The following is a 16,862-nucleotide window of genomic DNA, read 5'->3' as shown; positions in this document are numbered from 1 at the left end:
GTTATCTTCTGTCACTCCCACCACTTTATAGCCCTCTGCAGGTCCTGTTAATTGGCTTAATCTCCAATAGCCAGTGGGTCAGGCTCTCTCCCCTGCCCTAGCAGCAATCCCTGCTCCTGTGTGACTCTCTGGGAAATGCACTCTGCTCTCACAAGTGCAATCATCATCCCCATCCACTGCACTGGTATTTCTGAAGTTTATCACTTAGGAAAGCATGATTCATGATTTCTGAAGTCTCTAGATGGAACCCATGTTTTCCTCACATTTACTCAGGCCAATATTCACTGTAAAGTGTATTGCTTGGCCATTTGCTTCACTTCTCACTGTGAAAGCCTGAAGCAGTATAAAAGTCAGTCTTTCAAAACAGACTCCAATGACAAAAGCCAGCAATATGCCACACAGCACTTGAGCAATAAAATAAGACAATCAATCAAAAAAATTAAAAGCTCCATGTGGTATGAAACAGTAATAAAGTAGTGAGGGGAACTCATCATTCTCTGGGAGATAAGGCTTCCCCTGTCACTCAGGTAGGGTCTGGCTCTAGACCTGATGTGACTGCTGGAAGGATATTCCAGAAGGATATTCCATCTGGATACTCAGTCCTTCCCTGTATGACCCCCAGGACAGCAGCCTGGCACTGCTGCCAGCGCTTCCTGGCACCTTGCAAAGGAGAACTTCCCAGGACTGAATGCCTCTGCTAAGGAATTAACAGACCATAGGAATCCAAAAAACTTGGGCACGATTTTCTTCTGGATAGCAAAGGGAAACGCTGCAGCTCATTTCATTTTTCAGTCAGCTCCAAGGGCCCCAGAATTAATGTTCTGATGCTGCTGCAGGAATGAGAATCATAAAAGTGCAGCTCCTTTCCTTCCTTGCAGGGAGACAATGAGTAGCACACATAGGGACAACCTTTGCCCAATAATTAGCAAAGGAAACATGTTTTGCTGAACACCTCCTAATTCTATTTATATACTGCAAATATATATTTGTTCTTCACTTCATCTTTCTCTGTATTCCTTTTATCAGTGAAAACTACCATTACTTTAAAATGCATATGTATGAATTTTTGTCAAAGGAGGGTAATAAAATCCTCATACCTAACAGGATCCAGAAGTTTGGAATGGCACAGCAATGACACAGAATGTCTCAGCAGCTACATGTGAAATCAGATGTAAAATCTTACCAATTCAACTGTTAATTTTACAGAAAACTGAAATAAGAATCCTCTTGCCTTTGAAACTAGATTTTCATAATCTAGTAACTGAGTGTACAAACAGGATTTTCATCAACAAAACTAAAATGCCATTTAGAAAGTTGAAGGATGTCTGTATGTAAAATACTGAACAAATATTAGTTCCATTGAAGTGAATTGATAATTCATAGACTCATATCATTCATATATTCATATCTTCTGAATAGACATGTAATGGAGATGCATGCTAGTAATTTGTCAAGAACTAACAGTTCAATTAAACTGCCCTGTGAAGATTTATTATGGAATAGCATTTTTGGGGACAATCTGAGTTCCTTTTTCCAAGTTGTAACTGCATTCAAAAAAGAGGAACTAACTTAATATAAAACTCTGCTTGCAATCTTCCAGAGATTTAAAGAAGATTATGATCCCAGATTGTTTTCCAATGGTTCTATGTGTGTATGTTAAATATTGTCAGATATTTTATTACAAATAACAAAATAAAGGGTTCAGTGTCAGACCAAGAACTTTTTCACCACTTGTGTACCACACAAGGTTAGCCCAGGATTACTGCAGACTGGAAGTGCTGATTTTTAGAGCAATATTTAGTCTAGTTCTACTGGTGGATTTAGGTTTTCTTGCTTCACTTGGACATTTGCAGCTCTGTAAAAACATCATTCATGTGAGTTATTTCTGTCAATATACACAATAAACCCACCAGAATGATCTTTTAAAGAAGCTAATTAATTTTGTAGTCAGGTAGAAGAGTAAGCCAGCAGCAAACTTTTTTTGTCTGTGGAAGGGCAAAACAAAGAACTGAAATGATTCACTTTGGGCAGAAACTTTGGGAGCAAAGGCACAGCTGGCAGCAGTGGCACTGCTGGGGCACACAGCAGCCACAGGGGCATGGCCAAGGCAAAAGGAGACAACACCCAGCAGCTGTGCTGCCATCTGAGGCCTGGCAGTGCCTCCCAGCACCATTCCCAGCCAGGCCATGGGAACCATGCCTGCCTTCTGCAGCCCATCAGCTCCTTTCATCCACACAGGAAAGGGAAAATGGGCAGCAGAGAAAGGAAAAAGATTGCCAAGGAGAGAACTGAAATCTGTAGGCACAAACCCAAATGGGGAGTTTTGAACAAAACCTTAAAAGCCATCCAAGTGCACTGCTCTTGTGTGACTGACTCTGCCTGAAAATGCCGTGGGCTTAGTAGTCTACAGTCAGGCTGATGGGTTTTGTGAGTTTTGACCAAATATTCGGAGTTGTAGCTCTTTTCTCAAGTGGAAACTGAGACAAAGTTCTAATGTGGATACAGGAACAAGCAGCTGGAAAGTTCAGAACTTCCTGAAGCAAAACCTTCTTTGGCTCTTGGAGAAAAACCTGGCAGTGACACGGGGTGTTCCACAGGTACTCAGAAACAAATACAGTGCTTATTAGCAGGAGCTGAATTCACTTGCTAGAAAAACATCCTTCTCAACAGAATCTCCTTTCATTTTTATGAAACCAAGCATTAAAATGTGCCTTTTACTTGTCTGTGCTCTTCTGCTCTAATGTGGTTCACGTTCAGATGCAATTTTCTTAGAACAGCTCAGTTTAAAAAGTGAATGGTTCTCTGAGGGGCACTCCCTGCCTTCTCTGCTATCTCAGATGACCTGTGCTGCCAAACTTCAACATGCCCATGATAAACATTAGCATTTAAAATGGTACTCACTATGGGAACCACTAATGTTTCTTATCCATGTATTTTTCATTTCTATAAATGCCAATTCTAATTTGTACTAACAAGTAATAACTTCATTGAACAGGAACTGTGCATCTAATTCCTGTAACAGTATTCCATCAAACAGTTAAATCCCTCTGTTTGATATCAGGTTATTTACAACTTTGTAAAAGAAATAAGTCTTTATATTAGTAGTCCAGAGCTTCTCTTCAAAGTTAGATCTGCATTATTTCTTTGCTTCTATATAAACAGATCTCATACTGCTAGTATTTAATCAGCAGAATATGTCACCACTTAGGCTCTTCTTCTGTTTTAAGGTCAAGCTCTTTTCTTTCCATTTTGCAAACTCCACTATTGGCAAAGCTCTGAGCAAAGAATGCTCTAAATTCCTCCTGGCATTTCTCAGGAATCAGAGCACCAGTTCCATGCAAAAAGAAAGTTCCAGAATGCTACACTGAAATTTAAAAATAAGAATTTTGTCTATTTGAAAAATTCCAGTGTTTATTTTCTTAGTGTCACGTGTAAGCCTTCAGAGAGAAGATAAGAGTGGTTCAGGAATAACATCAGTCTTCCTATAAAGCACATTCTAAGCATTGTCCTTTTAGAGCTCTATGGTTTAAGCAGATTCAAGGGTGCTCTGTGTATACATCACAGAAAAAAATTGTTGCATCAGTTTTTGTGTAACCATCCTAAGACATATGAACATTTAATATAGGACAAGGGCCAACCACCAGGACAATGATGCACTGAAAATGCAAAAATGTTTATCAAAGGTGATGCTAGTGGAAAATCTAGCAAAAGGTCATTGTACAAAGTTTTGAAAAAATGCAGCCCAAAATGACAACTAACAAGTCCCCTTAGTTATAAGACAACAAATGAAGTATATGTAAGATTAAATTCAACAATAAATATTCAACAATAAATAAATAACATTAAACAAATATTGTAAAATATAAACTTCATTACAATGTGATGAAAGGAAAATGGAAGCAATTCTAATATGCATTGAGGTTACTTGTGAATTTAATACTTGTCCAAGCTGCAGGAGAAAATAATCATCTAATATCTGACCAGGAGAAGGTATTAAGGAAAAGCCTAATTTCTGGAGTAATAGTATTTTAGCATTTATTAACACAAAAATAAATATTTAAATGTGAGGCTGTTCTCACACTTTGTATTAATGATATACTTGAGGACCCTGTTAAACCAAAGGGTGTCACTGCTTTCTAGAAAATTCCAAGCTTAATTGTTTCCACAATAATGTAACAGAAGATTCATATGTTTAAGTGTTGGCCTAATAATTTTTAATCAGAAAGTATTATTATAGATCCAATGTATAAGAAATACCTATCTTCTGTCAGATAAAATAAAAAACCCATCACGACACATCTCAAATCCTCAGGGGTTATTCTGAGCCCTGAAGTGATCAGAATTAGCCTTTGTAGCCCTGCACTGTTTTGGAAGAATCATCTTCACACTGATAACATCCCCAGCTTCCATGATGAACCCCTTTAAACTCAGGCTGCTGCTTTGGGCATGACTCTGCAGTCATTTACTCTGAATGAAATCCAACTGATCTGAATGAAGATGATTTAAAGGGTAGAGAAGAAACAGGACCAGTCAACAGAAGTTCAGGCAAACTGTTGGCTGAGGTTTTTGCCAGCACCCTTGGAAACAGCTAGTTCGGGTCAAAATCCCCAGAAGGTGTGAATAATTCCAACATTACAGTCTAAAACACATAAAATCTTCTTGTGCGTCTTAGAGCATTTTCTCTCTTCAAAAGCAAATATTTCCTGTCACACTCTGGAACTCTAGGCACAAGTAAGCTATATGGTCTTGGAATTATTATTCCTAGCACGTTTTGTCTTATGGTTTCCACAAGAAACGTAAAGGGTTTGTCAAAGCACCCAATCATCAACTAAAAAGCTTGTGAAACACTGAGCCACTGGACATATTACAGAGCTGTCTGAGACAAAGCTTCAAAGAGAGAGCAAGAAAATGTGCTTTTCTGCCACGAAAAACGAGCTCCAATTTACCCTTTACTAAGGGGAGAGGAAGACGAGCAACATTTTCCATAGTACTCCATTAATGCATTTTGTTCTTTACGTTTCAGTATCGCTTCAAACAAGAGTGACTGGAGCTGAACACGACCCAGGGGGCTGGGGAGACTCCTCGGGGGCTCTCGCAGGCTGCCAGCCTCGGAGCAGCATCCGAGGAAGAGCTGTCAGCTCCGGGACACAGAGCAGCCGCCGCCTCGCCATGGGGCCGGGCACAGCCACGGCGGCTCTGCGGGGCCGCGACAGCCGAGACTTTATGAGAGAGGCACAGGGAGTTCCCTCACACATCAGGCGAGACAGACAATAGCTCGCAAGGCTGATTAAAGATTTGCAGGCTTTAGATTCTGTTTTAAGTGTCCGTGTGAAAAGCGGTTCCCAAGCGAAGGGCGAGCGCCGCGCTGGGTGGGAGCGGCAGCGGGAGTTGCGCAAGCTCTGCCTCCGTCCGAGCCCAGCTCCGAGCGGGAACGAACTGCGGATGGAGCAGGATCATGCCAAACTCTGCGGTGTTTTCTCGATGTGGACGAAGTTCCACCGGGGATTAAGCTGAGACCACCAAACTCCTTTCATCCTGACTCAGGAGTAAGATTAGAATGCGGCTCTCCGGGTGCAGCAGCAGCTCCCTCTCTTCTCTAAGCCTCAGTTAGGGACTGTATTTGAAGGCTGTTGAAATTACTGGCTTTTATGACATTGAGAGATAAGTTTATCTTGCCGTGTTTACAGTTTGAGAGGAAGACAGTAAGATAAATCCAAATGCATTAATTTCTCACACTAATTCCTATACGCTTTCTCTTCTCCTTCCGACAGGAATGAGCCAGTCGTCATGAATTGAAACTAAATACACTTCATGCTAAGTCTTTGCTCATATTAAATTACCTTCCCCACCTCCTCTCAAAAACCCCCAAAAATCCAGGATGTATTTTGGAATGTTAGAAATACAATTAGGATGTGACACATGAAATGTGCAGTCCCAAATGCTTCTGACATACTTGATTTGCTTTGTCACAGATCATTCTTTAAAAGAAAAAGTTCATCAGGAAGCTCAAACAACAACAAAGGTGTCTGACAAATTACCTAAAAGGCATCCCCACTTTTGCCTGACTGCCCAGACAGGAATGCCATCTCTCCTGAAGACATTGGTTCACTTAAGTGAATTTATGTGGCTGAGGATGTAAGGCTGAGAGAGCCAAGGCATACATTACAGAGCGGCCTTAATGTACTCAGCTCTAACTCGGGCACTTTAATCCTCAGGGGATTTCTGTTCACAAGCTCAAGTGCTTCTAAATGTGAGTCAAGACTACAACTTCACATGAATCACTCACTTGCCAAAATCAGCTATTCCACAAAATTTACCAGGCATTTTTTGTTCAAACCTATAAAGCTTTAAAACATCAGGGTGTGGGGCTTTTAAAAGAAGTTTTAACGAAAAACCCTGTAACCTCAACATGAAATCAATACTCCTAAAAATCCCTGTTGGAGAAGAAACTAACAAAATCAGAATTAAATAAATTCAGATCTTATTTACTTACAGATAGGGATGTTAACTGCATGGTAACTACCAATTCCTGCCTCTTTGTGCCGTATTTTCATGAAGTCCACCTACCAGATCAAAATTGTTCCAGTTCTTCCACAGCCCCAAAAGCAACATAAACTATGAAAGTTTAATAATGGCCTCTAGTAAACAACCCATATGGAAAGTCTACATATTTTTATGACTTGCATGTTTTCCTGTTGACTTCTGATTTTCACAATTTTTCCATTTTAGAAGTATTTTTCTTCCTTCCTGCTAACACTAGAGAAAACTGGCTCCATCCTAAAACTCAATATGTACTAACTCTGTCAAAAGCACAAAATAATTTCTCTCCAGAAGGTCACTTTTAGTCTTAAATCCCTTTGTAAGTGTCCCTTGCAGCCCAGTACCTGTAACCACGGCTGGGATGTGTCATACACAAATAGATATTTGTGATACACACCGTGGGACAAAGGCTCCTGCTACTTTATGACAAAAGAAGGACTTACCACAGAGAAGAAATTAGAAGAAAATATGACCATAAGTCAATCATTTAACAAAAAATGGAAAATAATCTCAGGATGAAACCTTTATTGGGGACTAACTACCACGCTTCGGGCACCACAAGTGAGTCCTAAATTTCAAGGTCCTTTCAGAGCTATGGCTACCATACAATATTTCTATTTCTTTACACATTATATTTTTACCTGTGATACTGCTATGTGATATTTAACATATGTAACAAGGGAGAAATTCCCTCCCAAAATATCCTGCAATCTCACTGCTCCTTACTCCTTTACCTGGAGTTAGCTGGGATGCCTGAAACATGCTTTGCAACAAATTTTCCACACCTGCATAGCAAGGAGTAATTTCTAGTAGGTGACTGATACTATTAAATCTAATTCCATGTGTTTCTATTTTCTGCATATGGATCACTAGATATTAACATTTCAATTATTTATGAGTTTATAGTAACAGTCCTTGTTATGGACACAAATGTCTGGGGACAGAGAAGTAAGTGAGACTTATGCAGCTGGAAAACTTCTGGGAACGAAATCCCTTCTTCAAGGACACATAGTGTGCATGTAAATTTTTGAAAAACTTCTGAGAGAACTTTTTACTTCTATCTACAAGCCTATTTTTATAACAAAGTTCTGAAAAGCTGCACACATTTTTTCCTAACTCTTTCAGCAGGGATTTTATTTTGCAGTCTAGTAACTGTATCTTCTAGAAACATCCAATTCATATCTTACAAACCCTTAAAGTCGGTGGGATTCTTCTAGAGCACTCTAAATACAGTGTGTAACAAAGACTGGCAGAACAAAAGCTATTTTTATTTAAATAAAGGCATAGCTATGCAACTTCTTTTGGAGCCTATCAGCAAGATCCTGAGTCTGAGGATCTGATTTGTGAGGACTTTCCAGATGAAAAATATTCCCTAATTGCAATGAATATGGAAAGATTTCTATTCCCAATGCAGCAATGTGAAAGAAAGCAAATCATCTGTCATTCCTGTTAATTTAATTACAGGACCACATTCAATTATTCAATATAATATGCAAATAAGGTGAGTTGACAGCACATGATAATTGTATTCATTATACTAATTAAATCAAACAATAAAAGGGAATAAAAATGTAATGAAATAGAAGGATAATTTAAATTAACAAGAATATTTTAATTAGAAACTGTAATTCTACAGTCTGATATAGCAGGACTGGCTATTGAAAGACGGGACATTATTTTTATTACACAGTTTAGCTTTAATGTCCATCCTTGGTATCATGGGACCTGTTTTTGCATAGCAGCAGATTAAATGGTGGCCAGAACAAGAGAATCCCTTTTCCCTGCTGGTCCCTCCCGAGGAGCAGATGCCCAGTGAAGCTGTGAGCAGGGGCTGTCTGGCTCTGCAGTAAACAGAGCTCACGTGTGGATACAGAACAGACAGGGCAGCTCAGGCTCACCACTGGCTTTGCAGAGCTTCAAATATTAAAGAAACACTCCTTGCCTTCTGCAGTTTGCACTTCCATAACTGATTTATTTCTTCAGTGACAGCAGCTGCCCTGGAAAAGCTTTATGAATGTTAAAACAAAATAGGAACGAAGGAAGGGAATATTACTAATATATTATATGTGGGCAGAGTCAGCAAAATCACAGTCTTTTTAAAATAAACAGAGCAAGCACTATCAAAACACTCAGGAATGTGTTCCTCAGGAATCCATTGTCCTTAGTGCTCCTGACAGAATCACTTGGGGCTGCCCAAAGCCAGGCGTGGTGCAAACACCAAGTGGGAGCCCAGGCAGAGCCTCTGGGTGGGACCCAGCAGGAGCTGGGGGGAAATCTCAGGCTCCAAACTGCACAAGAGAAAAGCACTTTCCTCCTTCCTTCTTCATTTGCTACTCAGCTAACTCTAAAGACTTCTACAGACAGTGTAACAAATGAAGCCAAACCTGTATTACATTAAATGACTGGCATATGATGCTCTTGGAAGATTTGTTCTATGAATGTGAAATGTTTAGGAAATTGCCCTCTTATGATTTTGACTGCATAGTGGTAGTAGTTCACTTACTTAAATCACAGTACTACTACAGAGGGTCAATGCTGAGGTTGACAGGCTGTAAAATTTCTGTTTTAGAAATCTATCTATTCTCCAAACTGGGGAACTGCTTCACTTTTTTTTCCCTTCTTCCAGTATGCTGCTTTGGATATTTATCTGTTGATGTGGATAGAAAAAGGAACCACAAAAAGGGATGCTGAAAACTCCAAACAACTGTTTGTCCTTTTCTGTTTTGAGTACTGAAAGAAACGAAAACATACCTCCATGTGTAATAAGAAATACAAATGTAGAGAGGAAAGGACTTTAAACTACAAACATTTCCAAACAAATGCATATTTGACTGCAAGAAGAACCTGAATCTGCCCTGAAATACATCACTTACGGACTCAGTTAAAGTTGATTCAAACACTAAGTAGAGCTTTTTGGCTTTATAGAAATTTGTTTTCATAACTCAAGTCTAGTGTATCTATTTTTATTACACTGTACTTGCCAGGACTTCAAGCCTACTATTTGAAAACTTTCACTGTGAGACCAATTTTTTATTTTTAGTAGGACTCCCCAGATGATCAACAACGGAAGAAAAAATTGGAAGCTCTTAACATAATAAAAAATTAAACCATAACTGAATGAATAGAAAGCACTTCCCTCTTCATGAAAAGCAGCCTGTCTAGCAGAAGTCACAACACAAAGAGCACCTTAAAATAATGACCATAAGCAAGTCATACTGCTTTGCCTGGTAGTAAAAGAAAAATTACTTCCTTTCACTAAAAATCCTTCCCAGTATTTTTCAAGTACCTGAGTGAGGAAAGCCTCAGTTTTTCAAAATGCTTTTTTAAACAAAAAAGCCAAACCCAAATGCCTCAGTTAAAATCTTATTAACGAGGAATATTAGAAATTACATAAAAAGTTAAGTACATCATGACATGTGACATTGGTGCCTCCAACGCACAGCACCCTAAAAGAGAGCTTTTAGTGTATGAGAAGGACTGACACAGCAGGGCTGTCTGCCTGAAGCCCTAAACCTGACACTGAGGGCTGCAGAGGCCACCTTCAGCCCCAAGAGCACAAGCTGAAGGGTCCAGGATCCAGCTGGAAAGCCCAGCCCAAGGCCAAGGCTCCCGCCAGGGCCCAGTGCCCGCTGCCCCTGGATGGAGCTTCCTGCTGGCACTGCTGGCACGGCAGGGTGGCACTGCTGGCACTGCTGCAGGAGCCCTGTGCTGCAGGAGGAGCCCTGTGCTGCAGGAACCTTGTGCTGCAGGAACCCCCTGTGCTGCAGGAACCCTGTACTGCAGGAACCCCCTGTGCTGCAGGAACCTCGTGCTGCAGGAACCTCGTGCTGCAGGAACCCCCTGTGCTGCAGGAACCCTCTCTGCTGCACTGCTCCTGCAGTGCCAAGTCCTGCATGCAATGAATCCCATCTGTTTGGACCTGTGTGCCAGAACAGAAATCCTTGAGCTGAGAGAGAAGATGACAGGGTTTGCTGGCACTGCTGGGGCCAGCTCGACCCTGGAGCAGCAGAGGCTCTCAAAATGGCAGCAGCACCACACAGGGTTAAAAATGACCACTCTGAAGTGCTGCCAACAGGCAGTTCCAGATCCTGAGCGGGATTTTGGTCACACAGGGTAGGGAGGCTGCAGCATCCTCCCTCCAGCTGTGGCCAACCCCACAGAAGCATCACTGTATAATTTTATAATACTTGTGACAGCATTGTCAGCTTTAAGATATTGCAGTGTTCCAATTACAGTCAATAACTGTAAGAATGTTATAGAGCAGCTTTTCTCTAAAACCTTTCCTGACAAGTTTTAACACTTCCTCCAGCTCATCAGCTGAACTGAGGGCACTGAGCTCCTCACCCTGAACCCCTATCCCAAAAGCTGAGCAAAACAGGGAACAAGCTCAGAGAGAGAACACAGTGAGTACCTTCCCAAAATGCAGCATTCAGCTGAATCGAACCCAACACGTGGGCACTGTAATGCAGTACCTACACATTCAGTCAACTTCTCATGTTCCAAGAGCCAGTGCCAAGGCCTGCCCTGCCCAATACACCCTGAGATGTTACAGATAAGCTGAGGAAACCAGGAGATTTTTAAGACCAATAAATTTGAAATATTTTTTGAGTTTTGTGTCTGTGTTGCTTTATAAGGCAGTAAGAGAGGTCACAGAGTCCAGTGGCAAAAGAGGACAACAATTAAGGAAGCTAAAGGGGAATTCCCACTGTCTCTTGAATAGGGCATTTAGTTCATGACTGGAAAGATTCATGGAGAAGAATGGCTTAGACCTGAGCCCTGGCAAGCAGGGAGACAGGTACATTGGCATCCAAGGACAAGTCTTCATGGGAGAGTAGCTTAGTTTGCTTCAAAAAGGTTTAACTTGGGTACCACAACCATCTGATTAAGTTGATGTGAAGCTAACTTAGAATTAAAAATATCAGTGGCTAAGTGTGCCTTGGCAGGGTGCAAGGCCAGTTCAAATCAATGCAATGCCAGCACAGGAACAACAAATGGGGTTTGCTTATGGACACACAACATCAGTGTCTTTGTCTTAACACACAACTTCAGTTTCTCTTTAGCAAACACATCCATTTGTGCTCACAGGATCCCAAGCGCTTCAAAAGCAATGCTGAGGGGATGAATTTCCTGACTAAATGAGAGATCCATGACTAAATGTGCCCTTGATAACTTCTGAGCCCCTTTCCCATTTGCCTTACCTGGTTATCTGGGTTGTTTACAGTGAAGTAGCCCACACAAATGATGACTTCGTGCAGTAATCCTTCACAGGTATGCTGAGAGCAGTACCACAGCAGGGAGCTGATAATGTGCCTGAAGGCCAGGGACAGCCCCTCAGCTCCCACAATCGACTGAAAAATAGACCAAGAAACAGAAATCACACTCCAGCAGCATGTTCTAGAACTTGTGTGAATTGCATACACATCAACTGCACCCTTCTGGGGTGTTTTTGCAAAGTACAGACTATGTTCTTCCTTGTGAAAGGCCACAGTCAGATCTCTTTTTTCAGCTGCTTACTTTTCACAACTGGAATATAATATTAAAAGCCACAGAAGCAAGAATAAATTCAAATTTTCAAGGGACACAGGAAAAACTGGATTCTGCTTATTTGACATTCAGTGTAGCATTAGGTTGACCATTTCATCTGACATACATTACATGATCCAGGAATATTTAGTAATATCTCTTAGAAATAAGCAAAAGAAACCAAACCATTTTCATTTCTGCAACAGAGCAAAATGCATTTCTCGTGAATAACTCATGCTCTGAATGGAATACAATGATTAATAACAAATAATGACTTTTCAAACATTACAAAAAGTTAGAAACATCCAAAAGGAGAGAACAGTCAGCTGCAAAGCTTCTTGGGATGTTTTTTAAAAGTAGGCAAATAGCTGTAACGTGGAGATTCAGAATTAGATTTTATCTGTGCAGCCTACAGCCTCTATTTAATAAACATGTCAAGCAGACAGAGCGACACAGGGTCAAAGGGGAAAACTAAAGCACAAGGAATGAGCATGACAGTCTCCTAACTCTAATGAAACAGCAATGCAGGCCTGAGAAAATCTCTTTCATTTCAGAGTTTTCTTCATTTTCTACCTTGTAGCACGTGGTAAATACATATACATAAATCCCAGGCTGTGGCATAGTTTAGTCCTGCTGAATTCCAAATACACTCAGAAAAGCAGGATCCTTGACAATGGAAGCAGCCTCATCTGTGGATGCTTTCGATCTTGAACTTCAAGCATTCTGGTAAGTCAGGGTATTTTCAAAATTTAATGCCCAATACAGCCACCATTTACTGTTTTATGTCATGTGAATGCCATGTTCTCAGGTCCATCCTTATTTAATTAGTGCTGTCTGTGCATGCTGTGACCCAGTGCTCTGGGTTTGACCTCCTCTGATAACAACAGGTCAAAGGGCACCTGAGTTTGTGTATAAAAGTTAAACTAATTTTTCAAGGAAACTATGCTTCCTTTTTAGCCAGAATTAATATCAGCTCAGGACCCTGTGCTGTTTCTCACTACCATCTTTCAATTGTTTATACTGTCAAATTAAATGAAATATATACCCATGAGCCATCTGTGCTAATACAAACTCGGGAACACCAGACCTCTTCTGCTAATCAGAACCCCCTATTCCACAGCCCTACCAATTTGTGATAAAACTATTCCTTAGAGATAATGATCACACAGGAGGCTCTTCCCTCTTCTGTCTGCCAGCCTGCCACGGCCCACGGGGTCAGTGTCCAGCAAACTGCCTCAGGTGGATGTTATTTATTTTTAACAGTACAGGAACAAATCCCGTTAATGCACGGGAAGGAGACCTGCTGAGCTAGCCCAGGGTGCCTGTCCATCACACACAACAGCATGCCCACAGTCCAGCAAACAGCTGGACACCTCCTGAGCACAGCTCTGTGCCCCTGAGCTGAGAGAAGCAGTTCCCACTGCTGGGGTTCTTGGCCACCCTTCATGCAAGAGTTACTGACTTGCACCATTTTGGGTAGAACAGGCTAACACAGACCATGGGGTTTGGAGGTTAATGCTGACTGTTTATTACAAATGCTGGGATGTAACAGCGTGGGTAGAGGGATAAGTACAGACTGGGTAAGGAGGAGATGGTGTTTTAAAAATGAACAGTGATTTCTTGGGATAGCAGGGAGCAGCCCTGCAGCCAGTGGGATCTGCTACAGCTCCCCTGCCAAGTGTACCTGCTCCAGCCAAAGGCTGACTCTGGCATACACCTGTAACACCTACAGCAACACAAACAGCCAGTCTGTCACAGACCCAGAGTGCTGAGCCAAGGTCAGGAGGGAACTGCCTTGACTGACAGAATGAAATGGAGTCAGTCGTGTGCACAATCAAACTCCAGTCAGTATCCTGCTTCTGTCCCTGCAAAGAAACTCTGACTGGACTGGTGCTGCAGCTGCAGATGAACTCTGCTGCACACACAAGTCTTGCTGCTGTCGTTACAGATGATACCAAACGTACTGAAAGTCCATGGCAAGAAACACCAACTGAAGGAGCCACACTAAATTCTTTATTTGTGAAAAGCTCTTGCTGAATTTAATGCACTTCAGATGGAGAGTGTGGTACAGCACACTACAAATTACACATTAAATGAAAAAGAAACCTGTTCGGTTGAATTGTGTAAGATTGATGCTGCTAAATGTGTTTTCAAAGCAATGCCTTCTGACAGGTTTTATATTAACAACACAACTTTACTAACTTACCTGAGAAATATACCACTATTTGTATGGCATTCATTTACACTTGAACTCTGTTCACAGACAAAGGTAAATAGTCCTTCTCAGGACTCAAAATGCAACTTTTTTTTTTAGTTTAATAAAAATTATGAAAACATATTTTCCAATTTTTGGTCAACAAAATTTTACTTGCTAAAGAAATTATATCAAGCGATTATCAGTTTCAGCTGCACAATCTTAAATCAAGTGGCCTCCAAAAGCACTGGAAAATATAATATGTGGTTATAATACAAGCAAATCCTTTCACATAAAATAAACCGTTATTTCGTCCTCTGGACTAAGATTTTTCTTTTTACACTTTTGGGGCTTAATAAATATAAAAAGCACTATGCTAGAAACAAGTAAAAAATAAGTTGGAAAACATAATGGATTTGATTCAGCATTTGAAGTATTTTAAATTTTCACTTTTTGGTTAAAGCCATCAGCCACAGCTATATGGCAGACATAACAATAGTTAGAAATTTCACGCACGAAATCTAACATTTTAAAAACTCCTTCAATAACTAAGACCTTAAAGACAAAACTTAGTCCAAAGATATAATCAATAATTAACATCATCCCACTAAGAGAAGTTTTAAAACATCCATTACCTGGAAGGCAGGCAGGTCCAGAACAGCAAAGCTATTGAAGAACCGTAAGCTCTGGATGGCCACCTGCACGGTGCTGGCAGCGTAGCTGTCCTTGGGGCTGGCAGTGCTGGGGTCGGAGCTGGTGCCGTGGAACAGGACGCAGTAGAGCATGTGCAGCACCCCCACCAGGTCCGTGGCCTGCAGGGCCGCGCTCAGCCCCGTGGGCTCCTGCCGCCCGCTGTCAAACACGCTGCAGCACCTGCCAGGAACAGCCACGTGAGACACTGAGCTGGGAGCCAGGGAAAGCCTGATGCCCCAAGTGCCAGGAAACCACAGCACTTCCAGAAAATACTGGAATGATTAGGGCACTGTCTCATGCTCTCTAATTGCAGTGCAGCTGTATCATTCAGGATCCTGCTTCACATCCCGCCAGCGCCGAGCCTGGGGACACTGGGAGCACGGAGGGGCTCCATGCAAGCCCTGCCTCGGGTCAGCAGCCTGCTCTCACCTTTGCTGCTTGCAATAGCAGCCAGCAGCAGTGGGAGAACTCCCTGGAGCCTCTCCTGCCACAGTGATGGGCTGCAGGCACTGGAACAAACTGCCTACCTAAGTAGCGAAATAAGTTACTGGGAACAGATGATCTTAATCAAATGGGTCTGCAGGAATTCAAGAATGAAGTGTGGAGCAGTAGGAAAACACACTGCTCCTTACTTCAGGCAGATGCTGTTATGGGAAAGTGCAGCAGGGCAGCAAAGCACAGGCAAGCACAAACCAGCACAGCTCGTGCACACACGAACTGGGTCCCTTTGCCACCTTCTGGGTGTGCACATAAAATAATGGAGAAGGTTTTTGGTTATCTTGGATATCAGCACAGACAGGCAAATAACTCAGGACTGCCCTTTCCATTCTTACATCCAGACTTCCAAAAACACTTCACATAATCCTTCATGATTTTTACTATTCATGTTTTTTCACATTATTAATAATCCAGAGGATGATGCAGGACAACTACTAAGTAGACTAAGAGTATCACTACCCTGGAGGCTAAATAATGTGTGCAGGGTAGGCAAGCACAAAATAATTCAGCAAGTTTTATATTCTCTGAATTCTAATTCAAACCCATAACATAAATTACCTGAATTTCATTTTGGAAACATATCTAGTCAATATTAGTAATCAAAGGAAACACTAAAATAATAAAACACAGCAAATAGTAACAATGAAAATATGCTACATCAAGGACTGGTTTTTACCTAATTTACTATATTTTCATCTTTAAAAAAAAAGAAAAAAAAGGAAAAAAAAAGAAGGAAGTGTCAATATCAAAAGAGACTAAAAAGATTGATTGTATATATGATTCCTTGCTATAATTAAAGGAAAATATGACAGACTATATGAGAAAACATTATAAAAGGACAACTTAAATGAGGGCATTTCCCCCTTTTATAACTACTAAAAGCAAAGGAAATGGAAGTGAAAATCAGAACCATTTTCTAAAATAATCTGTAAGTTTGAAGACCTCAGTTTAAGAAAGCAAAGACCAGACACTCAGAGGGCTCAGAATATTCCTGTTGAGCAGAATCAGGAAGGATTTCCCTTGACTAGAGCAGCTCTCAATAATCTGTCTGTATCTGTACCAGGAGCACCCTGCACTCCTCTGCTACAAACACTGGCTCCAGTGACATTTCCAACACAAATTCTAGGCAGGCTGACTAATCCTGCTTTTTACAATTGCAGACAGACTTCTTCAACAGAGAAACTAAACCATCAGCTCAGCAACAACCACGTTTTGGCAACCATCATCTTGTTCTGTCATTTTCACTTTTCCTAGTGAAGCAAATAAAGCAGGCAAGAAAGCATCACCTTACCCAAACCAGTGTCTGTCCTTGAGAATTTCTGTCAGCAGCACTCCATCCCTTCCCTGGACCACAGGGAGGGAAAGAGGCAGAGCAGGAAGAGGAACCTGCTTTCCCCAGGTCCCAGAGCAGCCC

The 16,862-nt window shown here is 41.3% G+C and overlaps 1 protein-coding gene across 2 annotated transcripts in view; it reads right to left on the bottom strand.

Moving 5' to 3' along the window:
• SCAPER (S-phase cyclin A associated protein in the ER) overlaps window positions 1-16,862 on the bottom strand; it is a 139,416-nt gene that overhangs the window by 7,773 nt on the left and 114,781 nt on the right. For both annotated transcript variants that reach the window (XM_030954978.1, XM_030954979.1), the window contains exons 28-29: window positions 14,893-15,130; window positions 11,739-11,888 (exon numbers count right to left, since the gene is read on the bottom strand). In XM_030954978.1, coding sequence (XP_030810838.1) covers window positions 11,739-11,888; window positions 14,893-15,130 — 388 coding nt within the window. The remainder of the gene's footprint in view (window positions 1-11,738; window positions 11,889-14,892; window positions 15,131-16,862) is intronic.

Source organism: Camarhynchus parvulus, chromosome 10 (assembly GCF_901933205.1).
Source record: "Camarhynchus parvulus chromosome 10, STF_HiC, whole genome shotgun sequence".
NCBI lineage: Eukaryota > Metazoa > Chordata > Aves > Passeriformes > Thraupidae > Camarhynchus > Camarhynchus parvulus.
The sequence above is the reverse complement of the archived record's forward strand: the minus strand, read 5'-3'. Positions and strand labels throughout refer to the sequence as shown.